The sequence below is a fragment of the Eleutherodactylus coqui genome, chromosome 3, assembly GCF_035609145.1.
Source record: "Eleutherodactylus coqui strain aEleCoq1 chromosome 3, aEleCoq1.hap1, whole genome shotgun sequence".
In the NCBI taxonomy this organism is placed as follows: Eukaryota; Metazoa; Chordata; class Amphibia; order Anura; family Eleutherodactylidae; genus Eleutherodactylus; species Eleutherodactylus coqui.
Window position 1 is genome coordinate 149,785,644 of NC_089839.1, and position 24,702 is coordinate 149,810,345.

General features: G+C 44.2%; 1 protein-coding gene across 3 annotated transcripts in view; it reads left to right on the top strand.

The window, feature by feature from the left end:
• The first annotated feature begins 367 nt into the window (after positions 1-367).
• The window catches only part of NISCH (nischarin), a 61,169-nt gene continuing 36,834 nt past the window's right edge, over positions 368-24,702 (top strand). For all 3 annotated transcript variants that reach the window (XR_010791214.1, XM_066596316.1, XM_066596317.1), the window contains exons 1-10: positions 368-555; positions 3,912-3,995; positions 7,877-8,059; positions 9,348-9,396; positions 18,569-18,732; positions 18,899-18,994; positions 21,017-21,112; positions 23,021-23,173; positions 23,255-23,323; positions 23,942-24,127. Coding sequence is in view for 2 of the 3 variants with exons in the window: in XM_066596316.1 (XP_066452413.1) it covers positions 469-555; positions 3,912-3,995; positions 7,877-8,059; positions 9,348-9,396; positions 18,569-18,732; positions 18,899-18,994; positions 21,017-21,112; positions 23,021-23,173; positions 23,255-23,323; positions 23,942-24,127 (1,167 nt within the window). In the remaining variant the exon portion in view is untranslated. The remainder of the gene's footprint in view (positions 556-3,911; positions 3,996-7,876; positions 8,060-9,347; positions 9,397-18,568; positions 18,733-18,898; positions 18,995-21,016; positions 21,113-23,020; positions 23,174-23,254; positions 23,324-23,941; positions 24,128-24,702) is intronic.

The following is a 24,702-nucleotide window of genomic DNA, read 5'->3' on the forward strand; positions in this document are numbered from 1 at the left end:
GGGAAACATGGGAGATTAAGAATGGTGTGCCGCTCTGTGATATGAGCTGCTTCCAAGGGGCTCTTATGGGCACTACATGGCTGGCACTGCTGAGGGGTAATACGGGCACTGCGCTGCATGTGATTGGCACTGCCACGGAGCTAATATGGCAGCTGCGTTGATGGTAAACCAGGAAACCTTTGACAAGTATGGTTACCATAGTGAAATGCTCCCAGGATCAGTCACCTAAATATACATGACCACACAGCTGTCTAAGCATACACCTGCCATTACTGTCCCAGTGACACACTCCCCACACATGCAGCACACCCCTCCTGGCAGAAGCGCTGCCTTTCAGTTCTCTGTTATTTTGTGAACGTGTCAATAAAGTTTATTGAATTGGAGTCGCCGCGTAAACAAACATGGCGGCTCCCGAAGACGGCGACTAGTCCAGGGAACGGGGAGTACCCTCAGTCCGTGCTGCAGACCATGGAGGACATGGCAGGGTTTCTGGAGGACGGAGGGGAGCAGCGGGAGGTGAAGGTGATCGGCTCGGAGCTGGTGGACAACTACACGGTCAGTGGCCGCCCCGACATCGTTGTAGCTGTCGTGCACGTAGACTGGACCCTTCAGACGAGACGGGGTGCTAATAGAGTAGTGGTCTAGAGGAAAACTACAACTCCCAGCATCCCCATTAGTTGCAGTCTGTGAGGGCATGCTGGGAGTTGTAGTTTTACAACAGCCGGGACCTGAAGCCTGCAGGTCATTGCTGATAAAAGGGAGGTCGGCGCGATCTGACCGTCCTGATGGCCCAATCTGCAATAAATGATGACATCAGTCTACAAAAGAGGTTTTCTTTGAAGGTTTCAGCAAAAATGCAACTTTTTTTTGTGCATTTTTCAGGTTTTATTAAAATTTAATTTTAATTAAAAGAATAGACAAGTGTTTTAGCCAATATGGAGTTATAAAATACACTACCAATAATGCATTTTTTCCTCACTTTTAATACATTTTTTAACACATTTTTCTATGTGTGGTGTTTTCTTTTTTTAAGGCATTTTCATATAAACGTTAGAGAACACCTTTTTTTAAAAAAACAAACAAAACTGTGGTGTAAAATATTCTTGTACGGAACGCACAAAATTCTTCTTGCTGGTTTTTACAAACACCCAAAAAGCGCTACAAAGTGTTTGTGGAGGCCGCCTAGGGGCTTATTTAGTCCGCTCGCACACGACCTGATTTGGATTGCAGATTCTGCAAATGGCGTAAACATGGAGGATCCGTTAGAATTTTTCCAATTTCCCTTCACACTTGCAGATATGAATTGCATATTCCGCGAGTTGAAGGAAACTATTGGCATGCTCTATTTTACCGCCGATGGTTTCTATTGATGTCAATGGAGGCATCTGACCCGCTGCCCATACGCAATTAACATAGTGGCGCAGGAAATGCAATCAAGCACAAAAACCTGTAATGTGCGTAACCGCCTGCGAGCCACCATAGTTGTACGCAATACAGATTAGTGCCGTACGCAGCGTCACCGGCTGGGCCTCACCCATGCGAAGTCCGACCCGTTCGTGTGAGTCGGGCCTTACACGGGACGATTGTCAGATAAACAGTCCGCACAAGCGGGTGACATCTCTGCCAGCTGTTGGCGCTCATGCGCATTGTTGAGACAGGCTGAATATCTTCAGCGCTTCACATTCTATGTATACACGGAGCGGGGAGCGTTTAGCCGCAGCGGGAAGCGGGCGAACCAGCAATGATTTTTAAGCAGGTTGAACGTAAGCGGCAGATGGTGAACGACGGCATTGCATTTAGACGTGACGATTATCGCGCATTTTTGTTCACTTGAACGAATTTTGCTTGATAATCATCCCGTTTAAATGGCGCATAAGAGCTCCTCCACACGAATGTATAATCAGTCCATATTCACGTATTTGTTATGTACGCATATAGACAGCATAGAGCCCATTGATTTGCATCGGAGTAAGGCTAATTTCACATGAGCGAGTGCAGTATTGGACCGCGAATCACGGCTCAATATTGCGTTCGCCAACAGGTGATTTTTGCCACAGGTGTGAGACATTTTGTATCGAAACCGCTTCGCATCACCTCGGAGTAACGATTGTTTTCAATGGGAGACATTGTATCGCACTGGCCTAGCATACGGTGCGATGCTGCCAGCGGCCACATTGAAAATAATGGTCGATTCGAGGGAAGGCCCAAGGATAGGACATGCTGCGATTTTTTTTTTTTTTTTCCATGTGATGCGTGATAAAATTGCTTACGTGTATGACGCCATTCAAGAGAACAGGTTCATATTTGTGCTGCTCACGACGCACAAATCTTGTGCGATTTTCTCAGCTGTGTGAAAATGGCCTAATTCAGATGTACGTTTTTTATGCATATTTTTAAAAAAATCGCAGGATATTGTATTTTGGTCCGTATCACGGTCTGAAATCGCTTGTTAAAGTCAATGACCACATAAAAATGTGCATTTCCACGTGTATTCATGCATGTTAAAAAAAAAAACCCAAAAAAAAAAAACGTAGTAGATTCACCCTCCAAAAAAAACGCCCGGCGCACTAAATACACACATATTTACATGCGGTAAAAAATAGACCAAAAATCCATAGAGCAGTGAGAACAAGCCCTCGGGGTCCGTTCACACAGGGTGTAGATGCTGCGTGGTTTTGTGGACAGTCTGCAGCATGAAGTGACATGTTGCAGACGTTGGGCCGTATTTATGCGGCTGACTTTCCAACGCGATTCCTTGTGTTGCGAGACGCACAGAAATCACACGTGAAAAGATCCAATTACTTCCAAGGAGTTGAGTTACACGAGTGATTTTTCACTCGCAGCAAAAGTGCGCGGTTGAAAAGCTGCAGTGTGTGCTATTCGTGGCCAACTTTGTTCAAGAATCACCCTTCATTTCCTGCGGTACATGAAACAAAAATCACATCCTACTTGTATGCCGCGCCATTTGCACGCAAGTGTGATGTGTTTTTATTTACTATTTTAACTACTGAAACAGCGTGCAATTTTTTTCCATGTGTGAAGATCACATGTCCGGTGATGCAACACTTATTCTGATTTCTTGTGTTGCAGTAACTCGTGAGTTGCGTGGCGACCACTTGCACTTCCATAAGATGAGATGTAGCAGAGCTGTGGGGTAGTGCTAGTCTAAAGATTTCTCTCCTCCATCTTTGACTTGAATGTTGTTGTTAGCCATTTAGTCGCTCGCAACCTTGCAGGCTTCCGCTCCGACCCTTGTGTAATTGAAGCGCAGTCAGCGTGCGCAGCTGATCGGTCAGGGTCCCGAGCGGCAGAGCCCAGCCAATCAACTATTGATGACCTATCCTGAGGATACATCATCCATAGTATTCTCCCTGGAAAACCCCTTTAGACAAGAAGGGTGAGCAGATGCAGCGCTGTCGGACGCCTTTGCTGTTCCTAAACCAATCTGTGCCCCCATACTGTGGTCTCACAGTGGCATCGTGATTGGTATAACGTAATTTTCTCAGCCTGACTAGATGTGCCGAGTTGACTGTGGTTCATGAGATACAAAAGGTTGGGGTTCTCAGATGTAGAGGAAGGAAGGCTTCCCCACCATCATAGGGACTACAGAGGTCTCTACCGCAGGATATTGTCATGGGTGATTCAGGGAACCATGAGGGGCCTGGATACCTGAGATGGGACATTCATCCAGAGATCCGGTTGGTGAAATCTGCTGTGGATCCGCGCCAAAATCTACATCAAATGGTGAGAATTTGTTAGCATAATTGGATGCGGATTTTCTGCGGACAGCAAATTCCGTGTCGTGCGGACGTAACCTGATAGGTCATCACGGTATGATTGTAGGTCGGACTTGATGGCCCTGCATTTTTCTTTCAACTTTACCAACTATTTAGTAACTTTCTCTCTCTCAGGTGTATATCATTGAAGTGTATACCGGCGTGTATAACTGGACTGTGAAGCATCGTTACAGTGACTTCTATGACCTGCATGAGAAGGTGAGTACATTGACTATTCCTCTCCGAGCCTCTATTATAGTGACATCCCTCTACATATGTCTCCTCCATATGGCCACTACATTGGAGGAAATTTCTGCTTTCTCACCTCCATGGATGAAATGAGCCGTCAAGAACGAATGTGGGACAAGAACCGTTTTGGAGACTTGGAATATTTGCTAATTGCTGCTCTGATTAGGGTCACATATGGCACGGCAGCTGCACTCATCTCGTTTATACCATGTGATCCGACTATGTAAAAACATAATATGAGGCTGGGCTCACACAGGCGTATGGTTACCGCGTACTACTGGTGTGCTGTTCACCCGTGTGATACCTGGTAACTCGCAGGTAATCACTTACATAGCCTTATACAGTTCTGATCACATTAGTGTGTTGAAATTACATAATACGCAAACGCAAAATAGAGCGCAGCATGTTCTATTTTGCCGCATGTATATATGAGATAGAGCCCATTGTTCATTATGGGCAGGTATGTAAAAAAAAAAACAGGTGACCTGCGCATGACAGCGTGTGTGAGATGCGCAGTGCAATTTCACCGCCATATGCGGCAGTACGCCGGGTCACCACTGGCTCCAGAGCTTTAAAACACTGCTTGACCCCCATTTGAGCCCAGCCTAAGAAAGACTTACTATTAGGGTGCCTACCCACTACTGATATTTTTTCTTACGATGCAATAGCGATGATTTTGAAACCAATCATTTTCAATGGTTTCATACTCATTTGCTATTTTTATTCTTAAAGGGGTTGTCTCGCGAAAGCAAGTGGGGTTATACACTTCTGTATGGCCATATTAATGCACTTTGTAATATACATCGTGCATTAAATATGAGCCATACAGAAGTTATTCACTTACCTTCCCTGCACTGGCGTCCCCGTCTCCATGGCTCCGTCTAACTTCAGCGTCTAATCGCCCGATTAGACGCGCTTGCGCAGAAGGATCTTCTGCCTTCGGGTCTCTTTGGCAGCAGCGGTGTTTTGGCTCCGCCCCCTTCTACGCATCATCGCGTAGCTCCGCGCCCGTCGTGTGCCGATTCCAGCCTCCTGATTGGCTGGAATCGGCACATGTGACGGGGGCGGAGCCAGAATGCCGCTCGTGCCGGACCGAACAGATGGGAGAAGACCCTTCTGCGCAAGCGCGTCTAATCGGGAGATTAGACGCTGAAATTAGACGGAGCCATGGAGACGGGGACGCCAGCGCAGGGAAGGTAAGTGAATAACTTCTGTATGGCTCATATTTAATGCACGATGTATATTACAAAGTGCATTAATATGGCCATACAGAAGTGTATAACCCCACTTGCTTCGCGAGACAACCCCTTTAAGTCTCGCAGCGCTGAGACAAAAATCTGCGATATCTCTCTGTGTTTTCAATGGGGCCAGCAGCATCGGCTCATTGAAAACATAAGGAGTACATCGCGGACTCCTGCCAGAAGTCCGTGGTGCTATCCCATTGCTTTCAATGGGGTTGGTGCTGCTGCGGCCCTGTTAAGAGCAGTGGATTGCAGGCAACCCCCGCAGCGATGATTTTCGGGGAAGGGCTTGAAATATAAGAGAAAAAAAAAGGTAAAAAAAAAAATTATACTCACCTAGACTTTCTCATGCGACTGTTGTGCGCTGCGAGAGGCACACAACTTGTGCAAAAATGAACTCCATCCTTTTGAATAGTCATACAGATGAGCCATGCTGCGAGGTAAAAAATAGCTGTATGTCCTATTTTATTTTTTTTTGCTTCCCTCTCAATGCGTCGCCCATTGTATTACAATGGAACAGTCAAACACCTTACGTGCCGTGCGATGCTCATGCGATGTGATCTTTCCCATTGATTTCAACTTTCCGATCCTCCAAAATGTGTAAAACAAGCGCTGCAGGATCGAAGTTTCAAGTGATGCAAGGCGTTTTTGCATAAAAAACTGCTAACATCCGCGGCTAAAATACATGTTGGCAAGCGTGATATTGGGCTGGGTGTCTCGCCCGATATCATGCTCGCCCATATGAATGTAGCCTTAAAGTACGGTTACGCCAGAAAATACGCAGTGGTTGTTTCCTCCACATGTGAACGAGATTTGCTTTAATCCCATTTAATGGTAAACATTTCCACAGCGTCGGATCGCCCACTGAAGGGGTTTTCCTATTAATGCTTTTATTACCTGTTCAAAGGGAGGGGTGACCGCCGGAACCCCCAGGCATCATGAGAACGGCTCACCCCCCCCCCCCCCCCTCCATTCCCTCTAGTGAATAGAGCGGTGATGCGCAGGTGTGGCCACTGCTCCGTTCATAGTCTAGAGGGCTGATGCAGATAGCCGAATGTATTGTACCGCTATCTCCATAGACAGTGAATGGAGTGGTGATCACGTGCCATTTTATTCACTAAGGGGAATCGGGGGGCACCATTCTCATGATCCCTGGATAGCCCAGTGGTCGGACCCCTATTGATCATACAGTTATTACCTGTCCGGTGGATAGGTGCTGAATGTAGTTGGTGGGCTGACTCCTTTCAAAAGGGTTGTGTGGCTTCAATTAAAAAAGCTTTACCGATTGGGCATAAGTTAAAAAAATAAATAAAGCATACTGTCCTGTTTTCACTCCCACAGGGCACAGATAACTGGCTCTACTGCCTTGTCTGTCGCCACCGGAAGTCAGGTGACCACTGCGGCCAATTGGAGGCCACACTGACACCTTCCAAACTCCTGATATTAGCGCTTACATCCTGTGGGTAATGATGCCAGGAGTTCGAGAGGGTGACGCTGTGGCCTCTGTGGTCACCTGACTTCTGGGGACGGGATGGTGAAACCAGTTAGCGGTTCCCTGGGAAGACGAAGACAGGTAACTATGCTTTTTCTTTTTATTAACCCATGCTCAAAAGTTTTTTTTAATTTGAAACCTCACAATCCCTTTTTGTCTCGCGGCAGCAAGTGGGGTTATACACTTCTGTATGGCCATATTAATGCACTTTGTAATATACAGCGCGCATTAAATATGAGCCATACAGAAGTTATTCACTTACCTGCTCCGTTGCTAGTGTCCTCGTCGCCATGGATCCGTCTAATTCTGATGTCTTCTTGCTTTTTTAGACGCGCTTGCGCTGTGCGGTCTTCTTCCTGGTGAATGGGGCCGCTCGTGCCGGAGAGCTGGTCCTCGTAGCTCCGCCCCGTCACGTGTGCCGATTCCAGCCAATCAGGAGGCTGGAATCGGCAATGGACCGCACAGAGCCTGCGGTGCATCGTGGGTGAAGATCCCGGCGGCCATCTTGGTGAAGGAAGAAGAAGGAAGATGTCGCAGAGCGGGGATTCGGGTAAGTAATAAAACTTTTTTTTTTTTAACACATCCTTTGGGGTTGTCCTGCGCCGAACGGGGGGCCTATGAAAAAAAAAAAAAAACCTTTCGGCACGAGACAACCCCTTTAAGGCTCTCATGGTTGGGCGGGCCTGTTTGTTTTGTTTACTTAGAAGAGTTGTCCATGCATCAAGGCCCTTTCACAGGAGCCGTTGGTGGGAATGGAGCGCTTGGCCTGTGTAACCATGTAGGGGATCAGCTGATAAATGAGGAAACGTATGTTTATTGGCCTATCACATCGCTTTTATGGACAAAAAAAATGCTCGCCCTTTGGCAACACATTTCAGGGGCGTGCTGCCAGCGAATGCAAACCATATGGGGATGAATGATTTGCTGTATACGAGTCCTCTTACTCTGCAACTCATGGATCTCCATAGCTGCCAACAGTGAGCAGCTCCCGGGTAATAATATACTGCAATAACTGAACCAGTGCAATGAAATCTGGTTGTATAATGTCGGAAGAACAGACCAATCCTGGTACCCTGCCTCTCATGAGGCTTCTAATACTTGGTCTGTTTGGGTTTTAGCTTACAACGGAGAACAAAATAGAGCGAAGTTTATTGCCTCCAAAAAAGATTATCGGAAAGAACTCCAAAAGCCTGGTGGAGAGACGGCAGAAGGACCTGGAGGTCTACCTACAAGCGCTACTCGCAATGTTTCCGGTCAACGTACCTAAAGCTTTATCCCATTTCCTGCACTTTCACTTATACGTAAGTTCATTCCAAGTGGCTCCCCATTGGCCGGTGTGTCGCTGGTGTCTACGATGCGCCCAGTCTAAGTGCCCGGCTGTATACAGAAATATGCCTTACAGAGAAAAACACTTTCTTACTTGACAAAATTAGCGTTTCTTCTCAGCGTTTTCTCCCCCAGTTTTGGAGAATCATGTAGGATGGGCATTTTCCCACCAGAGAATGATATATCCTCAGACTTTCTTGAGCTCCGAGGACAAGGGGCCGATCCCTTTCCCTGGCAACAAGGTGGCTGCGCACATTCAGCGGGGGAATTGATTTGTCCATGCCAGAGCTCTTCTTTAACACCTTAAAGATGCGGCCATTTTTTATTTTCTCATTTTTGTAGTCTCCTCCCCAAAGTCATAATTTTTTTTTCTGGACTTGTTTTTTGTAGGATGTATTTTTCAGTGGTACGATATAATGTAGGACAGCCATAGGCACGCTGATGGCAGTGATACGGCCACTCTGTATCTGTGCACTAGTTTGGGAGAAACACTTTATTAGGCCTCGTTCAGATGAGCGTTTTTTTAGCGCAGTATAGATCTCGGCTATACTGCACTAAAGATCGCGTGATTTCCAGCTATTTTAATTAGCCCATTCACACGATCGGAGGTGTGAGGTACGTGTTATCCTGCTCCCATAGGAGTCTATGGAAAACACGCACCAAAGATAGGTCAGGTCCTATCTTTTCTTGCACCACGAACCTTAGATACAAGCTTTGCAGTCACATGTCTTATCTTTGTTAGGTGCGAATATTTAGCGCATCTACAATTCCTTTATGTGAACGCTTCTATCGAAAACCATTGGTTCTAATAGAAACGCTCGTGTGAACGAGGCCTTAGTAGCAGCAACACATAGAGGACGGGTGCTCAATACTCATGAGGTGTGGCCAGCCCTGCGCACCCCTTCCTGCAGCCACTGATTGGCAGCTGTCTACCTATTAGGCCCCCTTTACACGTATTTGCAGACCGAATAATATATTCTTGCGCCCACTTCAGCGTATTTTGCAGTACTTTTTCCACCAACAAGGCATGTTCATTTGCGTCCGGCAAACAAAGGCGCACCAGTTGAAATAGCTAATTAGTCTAATGAGTTGCAGATGTGTTTCTCTGTTGTTAATCAAGTATTCTGCTGTAATCTCGTGTCCGGGGTAGATAATGTGTTCTCATCTGTAGCACTGATGCTTCTCTGTATCAGCCGTCTGATGTCACAGCCGCGTGAATGTCTTGTGCCTTGTCTGTAATAAAAGCTCTTTTGTGCTTTTCAGGAAATCCATGGAATTGCTGCTGTTCTGGCCGAGGAGCTTTTTCATAACGGTAATTTTAGATTTACTAAGCTGACGAGAAGGTATTTATATTCAGACGAGTAACTGACTAAAAGTCATGCAAAAACTTTTAATGCCGAATTATCCTCCAAAGAGTGTTAGTTCCATGGATTGGCGAGAAGCTGGCCCATATTGTTCATATGGCGTCCTTCCAGCAAGAGACTATTATTCAGTAATTCTCCACAGCAGGATATTGGATGCCGCGTACACCGATAATGCAGCAGTATTAGACCACCTGCACATGGCAGAGCCGGATTCCACATGTGGAATGCGGCCCTTGCAGCAGCGCCCGTCTGCTAGGCGATGATGCGGAATCAGCGACCTTTCCGCAATGTCATTGCGGAACAGCCGCGGATTGGACAGCTTCCATTGGCTTCAAACTGCTTTCAAAACCGGCCCCCGAAAACCCACAGGACTTCAGCTGCGGAAATCTTGTAAAATTTCCATGCGGTCCCTCTGCGGACATTCCGCTAGATTTCCGCCCCGTGTGAACGTAGCCTAAGATATCTCCTATCAGTTTAGTGATGCACCACATTGGCTAATGTTATCACTGCAGCCTGTTACCTGCAAATTTAGAGCTGAGACTTGTATAGAGGTGGCTTGTGTCCTTGGTAGCGTTTACTCTGATTAAGGCCGGGCTCACACTGGCGGATTTGTATTGCAGATTTCATGATCGCCATCCGTGTGAACACAGGCATTAAAAGGCATGCACTTTCAGTTTTCCACTTCCACTCGCTGATACTAATTGCGTATACCACAAGCAAAAGAAAAATTACAGCATGCTCTATTTTGCCGCAAAATCCACGTGGACGGCCTCCATTACATATGGGATGTGGGAAATACAGATAAACAAAATAACCTGTACTGTGCATGACCGCCTATATGCAATACAATTATAGGAGGTTCGCAATGTAATGGCCAGGCTCGCACCACTGGATTTGAGTTGCAGATTCCACAATCGCCGTCCGCACTGATGACACGCAGTAAAACGCAGGCACTGAAAGTCATGGGCTTTCAAAGTTGTGTTCACATTTGCAGGTAGGAATTTTAGATTCTGTGAGCAGCATGGTCTATTTTTCCACGGATTCTGCATGTATCCGCTCCATTGATCTCTATGGATGCGTTAGATCCGCAATGCATATGCAATTAACATTTTGTACGGATACAAAATCGCTCGCAAGTTGCTAGGAGACCAGATAGAAATAAAATAAAAGAAGCAAGAGCGCCCAAGTGACCTGCGCGATGTTGGGCTACTGTGTGATGTCATTCCCTGCTTGCCAGTTTTCTTCCACGCTGTCCATACGTGTACATCCACATTGAAAACCGACCGCATACGTGACCATATGCAGTTCGTTTCTGTCATCATTCACAGGTCTTCTGCTGTGGATTTTCGCATGCGGTATCCGCCCCGTTTGTGTGAGCCCGGCCTAACAGGAAATCTCCGGCATACATTTTTCTCACAGAAACGCTCCTTTTATTTTTGGAGCTGCCATGACAAACTGATCGCTAGTAATCTATATTCTTATATCCCAGGCCAAGCACAAACCACTGCCATATCGTCCAGTTTAGTCTGCCAGGGTGCTGATTTAAGACGTTTATACAAACAGTCTGATGGAGGACTTATTGGCTGATCGTGGCCAGCTTAAAAATGACCATGAATTTGTTTGTAAATGCTCATATACATGTTTAAAGTGGTTTTCTGGGCAAAAACAATTGATGACCTATCAAGATTAGTCATCAATAGTTAATCGGCAGGGACCCACCGCTCGTAATCTCCGGGAATGAGATGATCGCCTGGTCCGCTATCAGTGCAGCGGGCCAGATTTACATCATAGAGGATGGGAGCAGAGGTTCCCCAGCTGGTTTCAGTCCCAATTGGAGCTAAAGCTGGCTATTACACTTTCGGCACATCCGCCTCTGACACCGGAGATGGAAGTGTAGTGGCCTGGAGTTGGGTTGTCTTTAGGGTAGGTGTATGTCTGTCTCACGTGAACTGTTTTGTGAATATATGTCTTATGTGTGTGCTAATAAAACTATCTTGTTGCCCTTTCCTCTCCACCCCCTGTAACCTATGATTTGTATTTAGTCTGGCGAGGAGGGAGGAAGCAGAGTTAGTCAGGGAGAAAGGAATGCCGAGATGTAGTCAGTGGAGGAGGACGTATCCGCATGAGGGTGAAGTGGACTTATGCTTCTGCTCTCACAGAGCCGTGAATGAGACATACTAGCAACAGGACTAAAACTGAAAGCAAAAGCATGGTACCAGCTGAGAAGTGTAGCTGAACACCAAAGGAAAGAGACAGGAGAGTTGAGGAGAACGCCATGTCAAGAGAGTACCTCCAGGGATGGTCAAATCAGATAATTTAGACTGAAGGCACCAAGTAACGGGAAGGAAAAGTGCCTCCTAGAAGGATTGTGAGAGTGTGTGTAATAGAGATAAATCTGAAAGACATTTGCTAGAAGTGTTGTGTCTGAACTGTAATCTTGCTGTATCCTTGAAAAATCAAGGTTGGATTCCATAAGTCAAGTAAACCATATACCTCTGGTTTTGAAAGTTAACTTTGTGTATGGACTCTATTAATTGCCAACAAGTAATTATCAATGGGAAAAAAAGGAACTGGCGTCACGTGACAACACCTGTAGAGATTTATTGCCTCCATCTACATTTTGCCTGTTCTATTTTTGCATCATTGTCAGGGGGAGATCATAGTGACACCTGGGACAATCCTCTGGAGAACATCCCAGTGGTCTACGCAACGGCGCACCTCCAGCTCGGACACTGCAGATGCAGAAGTGTAACAGTCGCTTCAGTTTCCATTGACTCATTGACTTCAATGGAAGTGATGCCAGCTAGCGCACTTCTGTTCCTGTCTCCTATGACGCACGTCTGGCCCGCTGCACTGACAGCAGGCTGGGCGATCAGCTCATCGCTGGAGATCTCAAGCAGCAGGTCTCCATCAATTTAACTATTTATGGCTTATCCTGAGTATAGGTCATCCATGGTTTTTGCCCGGAAAACACCTTTAAGAGCTGGGGAGGGACTGTTAACCAGGATCTTGTATCTGAGGGTCCCATTCTTTGATACAAAATTGTATCCCAAGGTTTTAAATACGATAGATTGCGAAGTATAATGGAATGTAACCAAGAATATGAAGTCTCTTTAACCCCGTAAAGCTCCAGGACGTACATTTACGTCATGGAGGTTCGAGGTTTGTATGGAGGGGAGTTTGTCAATTCTGATAGCAGCATTTAAATGCCCTGATCAATATCGGGTTGCCATGGCAGCCTGCAGCCTTCTTAGTGCCCCTAGGGCTGCCATTGCAGATTGCCCATCAAGGTGTGGATTGATAAACTGCCTGTCAGATCGTAGGATAGTGTAATACGATGCTTTTACGTCATACTACTGGAACAATCAAACCATCACACGTTCTTGACCGCTATGGGGACTAAAAAAAAATGTAAAGATCAGTTTTAAAAAGTTACACACACACACCATTTTGCCATATTAATAATAAAAAATTCCCAAAACCTATTTGGTGTCGCATCATCCATAAAAATCCAGTCTATCAAGGTAACGCATTACTCACCCAGCATGGTGAGTGCTGCCAGAAAAAAAAAGGCATAAGGATTGTGCCTTTTTTTTGGTCTCTCCATCTCCAAGAAAAAATGTCCTCCAAAATGGCACCAATAGAAACTACAGGACGTCCCGCAAAAAACGAGCCCTCGCACAACTATGTAGACCGAAAAATTTAAAAGTTATGGCGGCAGAAAGTTATTTTATTTTTTTTCCAAAGATATTTATATTTTAAAAGTAGTACAGCAAAAAAAAAAAAAAAAGAGCTAAATTTTGTATCGCAGTAATTGTATTACCCATTTCACTCCACTTAGAACTTAAGAGTTTTAGAATACATTATATGGTACATTATATAGCACCATTGGAACATAAAACTCATCCCGCAAAAAACAAGCCCTCAGACACTTACATCGATAAATAAATAAGAGTTATTATTTTTTAAAAGGGCGGAGGAAAAAACAAAAATGAAAAAAAAAAGGGCCTTGTCCTTAAAGGGGTTGTCCCGCGGCAGCAAGTGGGTCTATACACTTCTGTATGGCCATATTAATGCACTTTGTAATGTACATTGTGCATTAATTATGAGCCATACAGAAGTTATCAAAAGTTTTATACTTACCTGCTCCGTTGCTGGCGTCCTCGTCTCCATGGTGCCGACTAATTTTCGGCCTCCGATGGCCAAATTAGCCGCGCTTGCGCAGTCCGGGTCTTCTGCTTTCTTCAATGGAGCCTCTCGTGCAGGATGCCGGCCCCGTGTAGCTCCGCCCCGTCACGTGCCGATTCCAGCCAATCAGGAGGCTGGAATCGGCAATAGACCGCACAGAAGAGCTGCGGTCCACGGAGGAAGAAGATCCCGGCGGCCATCTTCACCGGTAAGTATAGAAGTCACCGGAGCGCGGGGATTCAGGTAAGCGCTGTGCTGGTTTTTTTTTAAGTCTCTGCATCGGGGTTGTCTCGCGCCGAACGGGGGGGGGGGGGGGGGGGGGGGTTGAAAAAAAAAAAACCCTGTTTCGGCGCGGGACAACCCCTTTAAGACTCTACTAGAATGCGGGGCCTAGAATGAACAGTTGATCGCCCCGGGTTTCGCCATCAACACTCCTGGCAATCTGCTGATTTTTGTCAGTGGAAGCCGCATACCGCTACACATTTTCCCTGCAACTGCTGCAGTATCATGAATCTCGCCAAGATGCCCCCATTGTGGGGCTTAAAGAGGGTTCCAAAGTTGGGCACCCTGCTCTATGGCGCTTTGTATGCCATAATGGGACAGACAGACAGGCAGGGGTCGTGTTCTTGGCACAATCATCCTATCGCAGTCTGTTTTCTAAAAATGAAAGTCTTCCTATAAGATAGTGAGAGCGGCCTGGTAATGGGTTGGCAGGAAAAGTTTTATTCTATTCAGCTTCCTCTTCCTGGGTATTGATCGTTTCCACTAAAATATGTTGGAAATATTACTGTAACTTCTGCCGAAGTTCTTTTTCAGAGTTCTAGTATAACCCCTTGAGTGGCACACCTGGAAATTTTCCGGGAGGAGCTCCACTGCCCATAGTGATGTAGCCTGGAAGATTTCTGGGATGTGTTTCACTATGGTACCTGCAGAGCACAATGCCATAAGCTGTGGCGTTGTGCTCTGCCTGCACAGTTCAACAGAGAACAGTGCAGGACTTTAAAAAAAGAAGCAGAAAGATATGAGCGATCTGCCGACAACTTCCCACTTGTTTTTTTTAACTCCTGCACTGCTTTGTTTACAGGTTACCATGGAGACCATTGGCTTGTCAGAAGCCGGCCTATGATCCCTGTGGCAGAGAGATGTCAGAGGATAGCCGGGCACCAGCTCTTCCACAACAGAGAATGGAGAAAACCTCTGATCTCTGCTGTTTAACCCTTTACATGCCGCTGTCTATATGACCGCAGCATGAAAAGGGCTGACCATCCAATCCCCGCAATGTGATCAGGGGATCCTGATGGGTCTCTGTGGAAGTCCCCTAAATGGACAAAAAAATTTTAGAAAGTAAAAAAGTAATAAAAAAATAAAAACACCTTTCTTTACTTTGTAAAAAATTTAAAACAAAATTACACATGTGGTATCCCTGTTTTCGTAATGACCCAGAGAACAAAGTTAGTACATTATTTAACCCCTTAATAACGTGGCCCCTTTTTTTTCCCCATTTTGTTTTTTTCCTTACCCCCGCCCCACCCCCTTTTAAAAAATCAGAACCCCTTTATTTATCCATCGACGTCGCTGTATGAAGGCTTGTTTTTTGCGGGACGAGTCGTATTTTTTAATGGTGCTATTTAATGTAGCATATAATGTACTGAAAAGTTTTTACAAAATTCTAAGTGGAGTAAAATGAAAAAAAAAAAACACATTCCGCCATCTTTCAGTGCGTTTTGTTTCTATGGCTCACAAACTGCAACAAAAATTACATGATAACTTTAGTCTATGGGTCCGTATGATTACTACGATACCGAACTTGTATAATTTTTCTTTTTGCTGTAGTACTTGTATTTTTTTCAGACGTTTAATTTTTTTAAAAATTATTTTCTGCTGCATCTTGTGCGCGCAATAATTTTATTTTTCGTCGACATAGTTGAGCAAGGGCTCATTTTTGGTGGAATGTCCTGTAGTTTACGTTACATACATACAACTTTTTGATCGCTTTTTTCTGGGAGACGGTAACTGAAAGTGCATTTTCGGCGTTCTTTTTTTTTTTTTTCGGACTACGTTCACTGTGTGTGGTAAATAATGCACTACTTTGATAGATCGGACTTTTACGGATGCAGCGATACCAAATCTGTATTTTTCTTTTATGATTTAGATTTTTTTATTATAGATATGGCAAAGGGGGGGGGGGGGGATTTAAAACTTTTATTTTTTATTTAGGGTGCCCACCCACTAGCGTTTTTTTTACTGCGAAATTCGCAGCGTTTTTTTTTCTTCTGCAGGGGTCTTTGGGCTATGGGACATGCAAAGCTAAAATCGTGATCGCGCAAAATCGCGATATCGCGGTAAATCGCGATTTTGCGCGATTGCGATTTTTACATTACAAGTCCCATAGACCCCCTGCAGAAAAAAAAACCTGCGAATTTCGCAGTGAAAAAAAACGCCAGTGGGTGGGCGCCCTTAATTGTAAAAATAAATAAATAAATAAAAAGTTTATTGATCTTATTTTTTTTTTTTTTTCAATATCCCCTGGGGGACTACAACTAGCGATGCTTTGATCGCTCCTGCAGTATGACGTAATACTGTACAATTGCAGTTATACCCCGCGTGTGTCAGCTGTAATAAACAGCTGATGCCCATGCTGTGTTAAGCGAGGTTACGCCGCGATCTCTCTTTATACATACCCCGACTCTGCAGGATGTAAGTGTACGGCCTGAAGCAGGAAGTTATTCTGCAGGGTGCACAGCATGGGGGGAAAAAATTAATACATGGCAAAAATAGCTAGTTGTAGCCTATCTCACCATACAAAAAATGGAATAGAAAGTAATCAAAATTCTGCATAGATCAATAAATGGTACTAATAAAAAAGTACAGCTTTTCCCGCAAAATAAAAACCCTTACACAGCGCCGCTGATAAAAAAAAAAAAATATTAAAATGCTAGGGGTCTTTGAATGCAGCGATTAAAAAAAATAATATATATTTTTAAACTGTGAAAAAGTAGCTAAAAACAAAAAAAACGATTACAATTTGGTATTGGCATAATCGTACCGGCCTGTAGAATTACTTTAATACATTATTTATACTGCTTAGAGAATGCAGTGAAAACTAAAAATAAAAAAACATGCCAGAATTACAGATTTTGTTAATCTTGCCACTGGAAAAAATGGAATAAAAATTTGACATGTTCCTAAAAATTAGATAAATGAAGACTGGAGTTCATCCCACAATAAACAGGCAATGGAAACATAAAATTAATACGGCTCTTGGAATGCGGCGACACAAAAGCAAACCTTTAAGAAACAAAATGTACTAAATGTACAAAAATAGCAAAACATAAAAACCTGTATAAACTTGGTATCACCGGAATCGTGCTGACTCAGAGAATAATGTTATCACATTCATTATTCTGCACGCTGAACGCCGTAAAAATGAAATCCAAAAAACAAATGGCAGAATTTCTTTTTTTTTCCCCAATCTCCCTACAAATTTTTTTACAAAAGTTGTGCAATACATTATATATACCCAAAAATGGTGCCATCAAAAAGTACAACTTGTCCCGCAAAAAACAAGCCCTCGTATGGCTGAGTCAATGGAAAAATGAAAAAGTTATGGCTCTTGGAACGCGACTGGAAAACTAGTTGAAATTAAATGATTGGCCCATTTAAAAAAATTGCTCTGGTGGGCACGACAGGGTGGTAGGAAACCCGCCACTGAAGGGGTTAAAAGTATTTCCAGTTACTTGTAGATGACGCTGAGTCATTTTCTAACCACAGCTTCTTAATAGGCTTTATGCTACAATTCTTTATCGTTCTCCAGATTTCCATTTCCTGTAACTAAATGGGAACATTCTTGTTTGCATCCAGTGACTGAGAATCTACATGCAGCAGGTTTTAGTTACAACTGAGACTTTGCTACAATGATACGTATTAGTGTTGGTAGCAATGATCGAAAATGTGGTCCAGGCTGCACTGAAACTGGATACAAACCGTAAGCAGGAATATTTCTATTCTCTAACATCAAGCAGAGGTGATAGAAAACATGAGGAATAAAATAAGTTGTCCCAGAACCAAAACCACTCTGTATTCTTCGGCTTTACCATCTTATGTATCTGATTCCCTATTGCAAATACTGTGTTTCTCCGAAAATAAAACCTAGCCTGATTTTTCAGGATTTTCTGGGGACGCTTGAAATACAAGCCCTACCCAGAAAATAAACCCTAGTTACAGTTCATAAAAAAAGTCAATAGGAACGAATTGGGTGTGTGAAAAGGGCTGTAAAAGCGCAGTTTGCTTCATTTTTATAGCACTTTTTATGCAGCTCAGCAGAGTCACTTGCCCAGCAGGTTCAGTCCAGGTCCTTCCTGCTGCTCTCTAGAGCCTCGGCGCAGTTCCCACAGTCCTCAGCCGCCGACACAGGATCACTTCCTGGTTACGGGATTCATAAATCCCACCTCCACAAAGCGATGGCTCTGATTGGTTCTTCAAGGGCTGCGTTGACAACTGCAGCAATCACTTAGTGGAGGCGGGATTTATAAATCCGGTAACCAGCAAGTGATCCTGTGCGGGCGGCCGAGAACTGCGGGAACCGCTCTGGGGCTCTGGTGAACAGCGGCAAGGACCTGGACCGAGCCTGCCTGGTAAGTGACTCTGCTTACCTGCGTCACAATAAGACATCCCCTGAAAATAAATGCAGTTGATAGGGCACCCTCATAGTTGTAGTTTCAGGGCCCCAGCTCACAAGGAATAATTGTACATGCGCTGGTGCACCTACAGTTGGTGACTATGAAATTGCAGTATTACAAACACTGTGTCAACAGTTTGGAGAAATTTGGGAAGACTAGCGGAGGAGCATATGTGTACGATATAGTTCAATATTGTGGTTTGACGAGTATTATAAAATCAGCTTACATTACCTTTTATTTGACTTTCTTCAAGGTGAGCAGTTACTTGTAGCAGGGGAAGTATTTCATATGAGGCCTCTTCAGCTATATGCAATAACACAGTTACTGCGGCACGCCAAACCAACATGCATCAATGGGGATGCCAAAACCGACCTAGGACATATACTCGACTTTACTTGTAGACTCAAGTATTTAAAGGTAAACCCTATAAAGGTGCAGTGAGATGTGCGAGAAACTAGTCTGCCAACTTCAGTCTCTTGATTTACTTTGAACTGTATAGTCGCATTTCGTCTCATAATTTACTTGAACTAAACCAAACTTTTTTTTTTTTTACTTTCTGTTGTTTTCTGGTGTTCCTCCGCAGATCAGCGGCACTCGAGGTCCTGTAGGAACAAGTAACATACAAGAACATTTACTTTCGTATGATCTCTGTGTATTTAAGTCACTTTGTCAGGTAGAGGTAGGTAATGCCACAGCTAATAATGCTCACTGTTGTGTTTCTTCATGCTGTTCCTTCACATTGGAGGGGTTGGCCCAAGAAAAACACTTATCAGCTCTGCACAGGATATGATGTCTGGGGGCCCACCAATCACTAAACTGGGGTATCTCGCTTGAATGGAGCGGTGTTTATGCATCTGCGCTGCGGCTCCATTCACAGCGCATTGTTATTTCCAATACAGTATATTAATCTCCCTTCTCAGACAGTCATGATCCTCAGCAACCAATAGCAGTTTAAGAATTACTTAACCCAACATCAATATTTTAAGTGGAACACTAGTGTCTTGTACAAGCATAAATGTTTGGTGCGGACCTGATCTGTTGAGCAGGAGTAATGTATTCGTCACTAAGAACTTTTAATCCTAGAATTGTAGAGTTGGAAGGGACCTCCAGGGTCATCGGGTCCAACTCCCTGCTCCGTGCAGGATCACTAAATCATCCCAAATCAGAGGTGGCGCTTGATGAACCAATCACAGCCATTCATTGAATGGCTGTGATTGGTTCATCGAGCGCTGGCTCTGATTGGTTCTGCCACGGCGTTCGTGAACCAATCAAAGCCAGCCCTTCCTGGAGGAAGGGATTTTGATCTTCCAATCTAGGAAGGGCTGGCAGAAGACTTCAAGCAAGTGCAGGGGAGCTTCACGGGAGAAGACTCGTCAGAGATGACAGCACCTCTTGGACAATGTATTTTATTATTTTTTTTATGCAGCTAGGGCTTAGCTTAGGGTTTTTACAGTAGGATGTTCTACTGTAAAAGTTGCATCACGCCGCACGAAAACCACGTTTTTGTGCAATGTGATGCAACTGAAAGGAAGGCTTCATAGGGAAACATGGGCTACAGAAAAATCGCAGCTGTTTAGAGCATGCTTCGATTTTGTAGTCTCAAAATGTCGCAGGCTACAAAACATCGCTTATGTGGAAGAACTCATAGGAAAGAAAGCATGGGCTCTACATACATGCGATTTGTAGCACTGTCGCATCGCTACAAAATCGTGCGATTTTGTAGCCCATGGTGCCTAAAGCACCATAAATTAACAGTGCTTGGTCCTTAAGGTGTCAAGGAGGACCTTTCTTAATCTGCTTGATTAAGGAGGGCTGCATACCTTTACAGCCACTTTACTGCTGACTCTCTTAAGTCCCTTTCCTGATTGCCCGCACACTAATGTACTGTCAAGTGAGTGGTGTCAATCAAATATGACGTAAACCATTGACATCACCAACGTGACATAAGACTAGTATAGGACTCTGTATGTAATGGGAGCTGGTGCTGACCAGAATAAAACTAAAGACTGCATTGGAGTCAGCGGGGATGCGGTTGTGGAGGTAGGCAGCCTACCCTGTTGATCAGTTCCTTTTTAATGATCACTACAGGTGTTTCTTGCTGCCACTAAGGCTGCCTGCAAACGGCAGTGCTGGATTCCGCATGCATGAGCCCGCAGCGGAATACGTCTCTGACCCTGGTCGGCGACCCCCGCATACCTGTCGTCGTCTTCATTCTCTGTACTGCGGATGGCTGCGGCGAGCCGTCGGACATGCGCGGTACAGATTTTATTTTGCAAATGTTTATTCGGATCTATGGCGGATCTGCGGGGCGGATGCAAATCCGTTGGTGTGCAGCCGGCCTTAGCCTAGTGCTCTCTGTCTAAGATGCTTTTACAGGTTAGAGTGTTTATATATAAAACTTATATACAGCAGATAAACTTTCCATAACCTTTCTAATATTTTATTTTTCATCTTTTTTTTTGTTTTGTTTTTCCGTTTGCCTCAGACAGCATTTCCCAGTTCTTGCCGTCAGCCTTGTGAATGCTGATAGTGTTCCAGTAAAAGCTGATCTATCACATGAAGCAGCTGACGGTCACAGAATTCCCCATAGCTGCACTCTGTTTCATGTAGTCAGCAGAGATAATGAATGCTCCCCTCCAGGAAGCGCCATTGTTTTCAGTAAACAGAGCCATAGCTTATCACACCCATTAATGTTTTTCAGATCTGCCATTCTGATGCCAAACTTATCAAGGGATTCACCTCTTGCAAGAAGACACTGGCTACCATGACCCTGCAGTACTCAACATCCTCATTAAAGGTGCTCCTCTCAATGACTGATGTGTTATGTCTGCACATGCTATTGCTTCATCTGTTGTTACAGTTTAGGGCAGTGATTTATTTTCCTGTCTTGCGTAACTTCTTTTAATTGCAAACTGCTCAAACGTTGAGCAATCACTTTGCGCTCCGAGGGGGAAATGCAGGAAACAAGCGGGGCCACTTCTCTTCTGTATCCAGCTGTTCTCTGCACGGAGCGCCCGGCTGTTATACAGCTGATTGCTCCGAGCGGGGTATGCAGAACACAGCTGGACCGCTGTATTCTTCATAACGCACTTGTGTTCAGAGAGCGGGATACAACTGAAACAATAGTATCAGCTGTATCCCGCTGTGAATTCCTGATAAGGCTCATTGTTGTGTTTCAGTTTGCTGAAAGACAACGATGAGCGACGGCTTAACGAAAACTGCACAGTGCAGTTAGACACAACGGTTATCACTCAAAAGATGGCTTTTGAGCGATAATCGTGTCTAAATGGGCCTTCAGCCGGGCTCACAAGAACGGAATATGCGTACAATATACATCCATAACGAAATCTCGCGCGTGCGCCAGCACTTGAAGTAGTTAGTAGATCGATGGGACAGCGTGTGGAATGTCTTGCTGGTCCCGCGAGATCTGCATTGAGATCTTGTGGAATAGTATACGTCAGCAGTGTGCGACAACACTGGCAGCAACCAGGATGCAGCGGTAGGTATGACACGTCTAGCATGTAGTTAATTAACTTTATATGTTGTACCTGCGAGTCTATACTAACTCACCCAATGATGTGTGATCTATTTTAATTGACTTGTGTTATGTTGTCTATGATTGGTGGAGGTGGAGTTTTAGGTGCTATTTAATGTTGGAGTCTGTGTATGTTATTTAGAACTTGATAAAGACCCTCGGTATGAGGGTTGAAACGTTGTTGTGGGCATAATAAAGGTATAATCTTTGATTTGAACCCCCGGAGTGCTGCTCTTCTATACTTTGCCGTACAATATACACACACATAATATGCAGTGAATGGCGTCAAAGAAAGTCCATTAATTTTTATTGTTCCGCTCACACTTGCGTATATTTATTGCGGATGTTATGCGCGTAAAAAAAAAAGCAAATGGGAAGCAGATGCAGGTCAGCATACGTAAGCAAAAAACGCAACAATGCGCATAGATACGCAGTTCCTTATGTAAAACGTTGCAATTTTTTTTTTCAGCATTTTTCCACATGATCATGTAAGCCTGGCCTAAGGGCTCATTCACACGGGCGTATTTTCACCCCGTATAAGCACCAATGTCTACGGGCAGTTTTTCACGGCGTATCACGCATGTGTTGCATGGGCACGTGATAAGCAGTGAATGAAAACAATGGAAGTCGATGGACTTTCATTCTTCCAGCACACCGGCGTGTGGACACTGTATGCCCATACACATACCCAAGAGAAATAAATTGCAGAATACTCTATTTTATCGTGAATTACATGTATAAGAGCCCCATTCTCTATAGGTGCGTATGATACGCAATGCCAACACAAGTACCAGCATAGCAGTTGCATTTTTCATGCATGTTGCTAGGAAATAAAATAAAAAACAAGAACATCATCATTCTAGGTGGTTTTCACGTTTTGCGTTTTTTTTCCGCACATGACATACGCAGGTATACGCACTGAAAAACACATATAGGATCATATGCAGGGAAAAATGAACCATATCCTGGCGCATCTTTTCTCGTTGTCCAGCTGCAAATCCCATGATCTAGCAGGACTAAAAGAGAGTGTCTTATATAACTTCGTCCTTCACATACATACATACATCACTACACACTAATTGAACGTATGTTTTAAAGTACACTTTGTGTGAAAGAAGCCGTTTTGTAGGGTAAAAGTTTCTAAAGCAGACAATTTTTGGCTTATTTCAGGACATCTTGGTGCCAGAAGCTCTTGAGTTTGATCATTGGGTGGCAGAAGGCACATCTTCAGATTGTCCTATTACAGCTGTGGTCCCAAAGTGGAGCGCCCTGACCACCGTGGATATGAGCCACAATCAGATCTCTTCTATAGATGATTCAGTGGTAAGGGTGATTATCTGACATGTGTACTTAGGTTTTATGTTTACTTGGATTTCATTCTCCAATTGTGCCGTTTCCTTGCAGAAACTTACTCCACAAGTAGAATTTCTGGCCTTGAGTCATAACCATATATGCTCCGTAGAGAACCTACAGGTAAGGGGCCTTGTGCACATATCAGTAATTCTCAAGCAGAACTAGAATGATCACATACATTATTTTTATACACTAATGTAAATGACTGAATTGTAGTTTCTCCATAGGTGTAGTAGAGTGCAATTCACTGGAGTTAGTAGTATTGCCTTTACTCCTTAGATCCTAGCAACTTGCCCCATGGCCAGTCTTGGAAATGGTAGACACAGGTAATGAAGATTTAGAGGGTTGTTAAGACCACTAATCTCCAGCCAAAAGTGAGTTATCATGGGGAAAAAACTTTGCTTTTCCGACCCTATTAGTCGACTTACTGTTCCTGTGCCCTGCACTTTCTTAATGGCTTTTTGCATGGGGCAGGTGAGCTGAACACTTGCTACCACTTTACTGTACAGATTATTGCTATTTACTAGGGATCTCAACAGCTAGTTTATTCTCAGGGGACCCCTCTAACAGAGAGAGATTGCCAAAGTGTACATCCCCTTTAAATGTGTCTGTCTGACATAATATGACTGTTAAAGCAATGTAATGAATCAATATTACAGTAAGGGGAGATACAGTATCACAGAAGTTCTTTCTACTGATAAAGTACAATCTTTGTTTTGTCCTCCCTGCCTCATTTAGCACTTATACAACCTGGTTCACTTGGATCTTTCTTATAACAAGCTTTCCATACTGGAAGGAGTTCACTCAAAAATTGGGAATATCAAAACCCTTAACTTGTCTGGAAACCTTCTTGAGAATCTCAAAGGGCTTAATAAGTTGTATTCACTTGTCAACTTGGATCTCGGCAACAACAAAATCTCGCAGGTATGCAGATGTCCGCTGTGAAATAAACTTTGTAGAACTTTTTAAATTCTTCTTTACTTCGAGTAAAAGTGACAAGGTCACCCAGGCTACATAGAAATTCATAGCCCCTGCTCTATCGTCCTTCTCCGTGTCGCTGTGGGATAAAAAAGTAAGATATGCATCCCTGGCACGATACGTTTAATATAAGACACTGGAGATCTGGTTTATTAAGTCATTATGGAAACCTTTTTTTTTTTTTTTCATTAAAGGAGTTGTCCGCCAGATGAAGTTAATTTTTTTTTTTTGAGATACAACCTGCAAATACAAGCGAATAAAATACACACTAAACGCCCATTTAAGTAGCCCTTTCCGCTTACCTGAACTAGCTTTTTATCTTCTTTGTAAAAATTCTCTTCAAAGATGGCGCCGGGGGTCTTCTTCTATGGTGCACCGCGGGACTTCTCTCATGGTGCACCACAGTATATGCTCCGACGTGCGCGCTCCCGATGGTGTGTTCTTGGCTCTTCTGGCTCTTCTTCCAGCAGCAGCGGCAGGCATATTAGCACTTTCTGCTTAGGTTAAGCAGCGCTGCTGAT